At 52.6% G+C, this 6,899-nt stretch overlaps 1 protein-coding gene across 1 annotated transcript; it reads left to right on the plus strand.

The window, feature by feature from the left end:
- Nucleotides 1-1,574: 1,574 nt before the first annotated feature.
- Nucleotides 1,575-2,030, plus strand: LOC104493650 (putative protein TPRXL; the record flags this gene model as incomplete). The annotated part of the gene is made up of 1 exon (XM_010136373.1): nt 1,575-2,030. A coding segment is annotated over one exon (456 nt), but the record flags the coding sequence as incomplete, so codon positions are not given.
- Nucleotides 2,031-6,899: the final 4,869 nt, after the last annotated feature.

Genomic DNA, 6,899 nt, shown 5'->3' on the forward strand with positions numbered 1-6,899 from the left:
GCCCGCGGGGCGGTGGGTGCGCGGCGGTTTGCGTTCTTGTATCGGTTATAGATAAAGCCACAAGCTCCAGTCGCTCCCATCCCCGCCAGCAGCCGGCTGCTCCGGCACGTTCTGGAGCGGGAGGACACAGGTCGTGCCGCGGTAGCGGGTTCCCATTCAGTACCACACGGTCCGTGCTGGACCGTGTTCAGGCGGGATGTTCGGAACAGGCGATGGAGCGCCACAAAAGAACGTCCAACCACACGGTTGGCCACTCCAGAGTGCCCGTGGCCAGAGATTGAATGAGTCGAAGTCAAAAGAAAAAAGAACACCCATGTCATAATAAAACTCGTCCCTTACTTAGTGTGGTTGTGGTCTCTAAGCACTACAGAAATCAGTTCACGCAGCTCTCTGGTCCCTCAAATGGAAAATAAGGCACACACGGATGGAAGCGACCAGCCCAACAGCACCCAGCTGTGAAGGAGCCCCGTTCCCTGCGATTCTCCACCTGCCACCACACTGTCAGGGCAAAGCACCTGCACCAAAGGGTGAAGGTCACAGCACAAGAGCGGCTTCTCCCAGATCAAGAGGAAAACCGTTCCCTTTCGAGGCCAGGCTGGCGTTCCACCTGCCGGGGCTCTGAGGCCACCTTTCCCCATCCAGGCTGGTGGGGTTTGGTGTTACTTCTGTGCTATTATTCAAGCTTCTATCTTAAAACCAAGACGGCGGGTTAGGACAGAGAGTACACAAGTTGCCACTTCGGGGAGATGCGTTTGCAGCTGCTTTCAGTTTTTTGATCTGTGGGTAATTAAAGACGTAGGTGAAGGTACTGGATGCCTTAAAGAGGTGTAAGGGCAGCAGTGCTCTGCTCCCTGAAACAGCAGGTTTGGAACTGGTGCAATAGGGCGTAGAAAAGATCCTGAAAACCAGAAAATATCTCCAAAGAAACGGCCACTGGCTCCTGAGCTCAGAATCACTCAATATTCCCATTACCAGTATGGCTAATGAACGAGTGAACGTGCCTACGGGATTTCCTATCAGCATGGGGTCTGGGGGGTCACGGGTGTGCCAGGAGAGGGGATTCACATGAAAATCCCAAGAAGCTGGACATGAGGTTTGAAAAACAGGACACGATTCCATTCAAAATAGTGGAAGGACTCACATGGAGACAGACACCGACAGCTGTGGAAAGAGGAGATGGGCAACAACTGGCCAAGGAGGATTTATTTCAGAGAAGTATTTGGGGACGTGACAGATCCTGGGCTGCTGGTGGGTTCACAGCCCTGCATGGGGACAGACGGGCAGCTGAAATCCCGCAGAGCAGCACCCAAGTGCTGCCCCACTCCTCCCATCCCCTTGGTGGCAGCAGCAGCAACCAGCTCTTCTGGTTCTCCATTCCCCAGCTCTTCTGATTCTTCATCCTCCAGCTCTTCTGATTCTCCATACCCCAGCTCTTCTGATTCTCCATACCCCAGCTCTTCTGATTCTCCATACCCCAGCTCTTCTGATTCTCCATACCCCAGCTCTTCTGATTCTCCATACCCCAGCTCTTCTGATTCTCCATACCCCAGCTCTTCTGATTCTCCATACCCCAGCTCTTCTGATTCTCCATACCCCAGCTCTTCTGATTCTCCATACCCCAGCTCTTCTGATTCTCCATACCCCAGCTCTTCTGATTCTCCATACCCCAGCTCTTCTGATTCTCCATACCCCAGCTCTTCTGATTCTCCATACCCCAGCTCTTCTGATTCTCCATACCCCAGCTCTTCTGATTCTCCATACCCCAGCTCTTCTGATTCTCCATACCCCAGCTCTTCTGATTCTCCATACCCCAGCTCTTCTGATTCTCCATACCCCAGCTCTTCTGATTCTCCATACCCCAGCTCTTCTGATTCTCCATACCCCAGCTCTTCTGATTCTCCATACCCCAGCTCTTCTGATTCTCCATACCCCAGCTCTTCTGATTCTCCATACTCCAGCTCTTCTAATTCTTCATCCTCCAGCTCTTCTGGTTCTCCATCCTTCAGCTCTTCTGGTTTTCCACACTCCAGGTCTGGTTCTCTTCCACATTGTGTCTCTGCTTCTCCCCCACCCCTTGTCCCCTTCAGGGCACGAGCAGCCCCAGCTCTACATTTCCCCGAGGCTGCAGATTTAATCTCTGCCAGCGGTGCTGAGGAACCCTTCTGAAGGGGTCCTTCTTTTGGGGTACCAGAGGGTACTGCCTCCACCAGACCCTCTGTGCAGTCAGAGCTCTGTGCATCACAGAAAACACATCTGGGAGAAACTGAGCTGGGCAGGGGAGAACAGTGAGTGTAAAGCCCAAAAAGAGAAAATACTGCTCTCCAAAAGGTATCCAAAAGGCTGCTGCAAACGCAGGGAGTTGCCGGTCCCACCCCCCGCAGGATGAGAAATAACGGATTGGAGTTTTCCTGGGAAGGTTTGCGTTGGTTGGTTTGCTGAGCAGAGCAGCAGCAGCAGAGATATTCTGGAGGTTGTTCAGCGACGATGGGAGTTCCACAGCTAAAGGTCCTCCCAGAACTGGTGAGACAAGGGTCTGTGCGGGGAGGTGCAGGCAGTGTTGACTGGGACAGGGGGCAGGACAAGGGACTCCCTGATACGCTCCAGCACCCGTTTGTCAGCACTGCACCAGCCTTTCCCAGCCAGCCCAGTTAGCCTGTCCAGAGCAGGGGCAAACAGAGCTGGACCCACAGCCGTGTGCTTGTGGACATTAACCCTTCTCTCACTGACCTCTGCAGTTTCCCAACTGCCCTCCACGATACTACAGCAGTGATAACCCCACACCTCCCACATGTGGACTAACACCACCCTGGGCTGTTTCTCCTTCTCCACCACTGCCACTGGATGAGCCTCCAGCTTCCGGCGTGGGTTCCTGTCACAAGTCCTGTATCGTCATCAGATGTCACCTAGTTGCATAGTCTCCAGAATCACCCCGTTGTTTCCATGTAACTCTCTTCTGCCTCAGCGATGCCCGCCTGTTCCGCATCACCCACAGATTGTCTCGCTGCGCTTCCCATGTTCATGCCATGAGCACTACCGGGAATATTAAATGCCATCAATCCCAAGGCATTTAATCCCAAACCCCAAAGAAACTGCCACGTCTTTTGTGTCTTCTCCACTGAGCTCCTCACCTGCCTGGCAATTCCTCTCTGGCCCGTCCTCTGAGGCCCAGCTGGATTCCAAGCAGCCCTGTGCTGAAGGCGTCCCGGAGCTCCGGGTGAGTGAGACACACGCTGATCCTTCATGCGGAAAATCAGCTGCCTGAGGAAGAGCAGGTCAGGAAACTTCCGCTAGTCTTGATCCCATCTACCTCATGCTCCTCGTTTCAAAACTCATTCTTGAGCCTTGCGTGGACTCGGGATCAGACCAATGCAGCTGCCTGGAGTGCTCCTGCCCTTCCAACAGGATTTCCTGTTTCTTTATCAGGGGAAAGTATTATTTAAAGCCCGTTTTAATTAATATGAATGATGCTAGGAATTATATCCCCTTCTTGCTGACAATGATTTGAAAAGCAGATCAGGAATAACTAACTACTGACTGAAGGATGTATTAATACACGAAGCTACCTAAGAACCGGGAAACAGCCTTAGAAAGCCCGAGGAGACTGGGGAAGGCGCGTAACCCAAGAAGGGAAACGATGCAATCCTGGCATCAGCTCCCACCTCCCATTTCAACTAACTAACCTGGCAGAACAATTAGCAGGTGAACACAACCGCATCAGACTTCGAGCACAATGGAGCAACGAGCGGTATCAATCATAAAAAACCTGCACTGCCAGACGAGCCCGCGTGTCTTTCTACATTATTTTATTTGGCAGAATAACTATGACAATTACAAATAGATTAAACCCCCCCCCAAAAGTCAAAGTTAATCTCAAACGAGATATAATTACAGCAAACATCGACAACTTCGGAAAGTGGCAGCCGGTGGGAAATGGCAAATGTAAATGAAATGCACGAGCATCACTATATGCCTGAAATTCTTCACATGGATATAGTCTGTACGTAATTGCCAGGGAAAAGAAAAATTACTGAAAGGTCATAAACAAAAGTTTATAAACAAATGATAAAGTCCAGTGGGAGGGAAGTGGCTACTAAGGACTCCAAGGGTGGCTGATTCATCCAGCCTGTTCTACCATCCTCAAAGACGTGAAAGACACGTAGATTAAACCCCCAAACGAGAAGATTTTGGAGCATTTTCAAAGCCAGTCAGGACAGAAGATAAAAACATCAAATGGGCCTGAAATATTGGAAGATTTAGGCTTAAAAACCTTGAGCAGGTGGTGGAAGGTGACTCCTGAGGTGACAGCACTGTGTCACTGGTGCGGTGTCAGGAGCAGCAGGGAAGGGGGTTTTCTACTCCTTTCAGCATTCCATTAGGACATTTATGTGTGTCACCACATCTCCGCACTGGCAGGGGTACGGAAACACCAGACCCAGCAACTCAGGCCACAGCAACACGACTCCAGTCCTCGGGCTCCAGCTGCACAACAGGCTTCCAACCGCGACTTTTTTTGAGTGACCACGCGTTGCAGAGGCGGAAGGTGCCTGGCCTGAGCGTGACACGGGCTTTGTCCCCTTGTCCCCACCTGGCCAGTGGCTCGGCAGGTTGGTTGGTCACAGCCAACAGCAACTGGCTGCACTGGGCAGCGGGTCAGCCGGCTGTGAAGGTGCACGGTGAGCCCTGCACACCCTCCTGGAAAAAGGCACATCCAGCACGTGAACGGCAGCACGAGGTGCGTGTGAAACGGGCTTCAGAGGATGCGTAGAAGCAGCACAGGCGGAAGGAAGGGAAGTCGAATGGTTATGGTGCTCAGCGCTTCTTCGCAAGATAAACAGGATACACAGGGGTAGAGCTCAAATGGCAGTGGGGGTGTTTGTGTGAGGGAGAGGAGTTATGTGTTACGCCTTACGTCGTATCATCGGCCACACCACACAGCTCTGCCCATCTGCGTGGTCTCTGGCTTCCACCGTTCAGTTCACAAGTTCACAGATGGAAACAGCAAGAGCGCCGTGGAGCAGAGAGCAGGAAGTGGTACTGCCGGTACCTGGACAGGCAGTGACCAGCACACCAGCTACGCTCACTGGGAACGGCCACCCCATTCCCACTCGCACCCCAGCCCTGGCACCCGCCTGCCAATCCACTTACACCCAGCCTGCAACTGGAAACCACAGGAACAACGGGCTGCGAGGGATTCTGACTACCCTGTTCTCTCGTGGGAAAGAGAGTGCTTCATTCCTCAGAGATGCCGTAGTGCTCAGACGCTCCAGCCAGGCTGGTGCCTGTACATACGTCATAGCAACGCTGGACGTTCATTATAAATACAATGCCAGATAATAAGACATAAATTTCTGCTGAGATCATCAAGAGAAAGACTTTCAACATCATTAGTCATAAGCCCGAGATACCAAGACAATTAGGACTCGCTCCCGTAGCTCCTCATCTCTCATGAACTGGGGAGCCCAGCACTGGACACAGGACTCCAGATATGGCCTCACTGGGGCAGGGCAGACAGGGAGGAGAACCTCCCTGGACTGCTGGCCACAGTCTTCTCCATGCACCCTAGGAGACCAGTGGCCTCTTGGCCACGTTGCTGGCTCCAGGGGAACTTGTTAGGCCGAGGATGAAGAAGATCTCAAACAAAAGCACAAAGCGATACCTACATGTTCCACCTACGAAACGCTGCTCTGAAAGAATCCCCACTGGGGAGTGGTCCCTGTTCCACCAGCGCTGCTGCATCCCACACCTCACATTTAACAACAGGAAACGATCAAACCACGCTTGGATCCTGCTGCTGCTCCCTGCTATCTGTAAGTCTGCTCCTGTGGAAGAGCCTCACAGGGGTTTAGCATCACACCATGGGAAGTGGTGCCCGTTGTGTCCCGTTTGTGGACCATGCTGGCGGTGTAGGGTTGGATGGAGGTCGTGCAGGTGGACCTGTCAGTGCTTCTGAGGTGCAAACTCCCTGCACACGCTGCATGCCCTGGTTTCCAGGTGTGTCTGTCCACTCCCTTGAAAGAACGAGCATCCAAGCTCATGGGTGCCTCCGTGGCTGGCAAGACCGCAGTGTTCCTCAGGAGGAGCTGCAAAGGAGTCTCCAGTGCCGGCAGCTGCTGGCTGAGGGAGGAGCCCCTCAGATGGGAACAGCAGCCCAGTTTGATCCAGGAGCAGGACCAGCCCCACGCTGACCCTTCGCAGCTCCCTCCTCCTCGTCGGCTGCAGGATTGAAGCCCCCGAATGTGCCCACGGCCTCTGCTTCGGATACAGCAAGAAGGAGCTTGGAGCTCCCCGAGCCGGGAACAGAACTTTCCGGGGGCCTTCGCCATCTCCATGGGAACAGACACATCCCGCGCTGGTTGCCCAGGAGACACGCGCTGCTTTTGGAGACTGTGCCTGAAGCATTCCAGCATCTTTAAGATCACAAGGAGCTTCACGCAGGCGTGATCACCCCCTCCCAGTTAAACGTGTCAATCATTCTCCCCAGTCCTATTTTTCAGAAGACTTTTGATATAATATGTCAGATTATTCCTAATATCTGGGTTTGATATCAACATTTAAAGTGACATTGTCAACCCAAACACCTCTGTGTGCCTGGAAGCCTTTTCTAGTGCTGCTCTGTGACTCCTCCGGTTCACTCGCCCTGACCCAACTTGCTATAAAACCAGTTCCCTCAGTGAAACCAATTCCTTCAATGAAACCAGTTCCATGCTGGTTTCCCACTTTCTCACCTGATTTCTTGAACACAGGAATCGACAGTTCTTGAGCTCTAAGAAAAATCTCTTTAAATAGCTGCCAGCTCAATGTCGAAATGGAGGTCGGTGTCAAGTGGTGTCCCTCAGGGGTCCGTACTGGGACACGTTCAATATCTTTGTTAATGACATGGACAAGTGGGATCGAGGGCG

The sequence above is a fragment of the Buceros rhinoceros genome, unplaced genomic scaffold (assembly GCF_000710305.1).
Source record: "Buceros rhinoceros silvestris isolate BGI_N320 unplaced genomic scaffold, ASM71030v1 scaffold14495, whole genome shotgun sequence".
NCBI lineage: Eukaryota > Metazoa > Chordata > Aves > Bucerotiformes > Bucerotidae > Buceros > Buceros rhinoceros.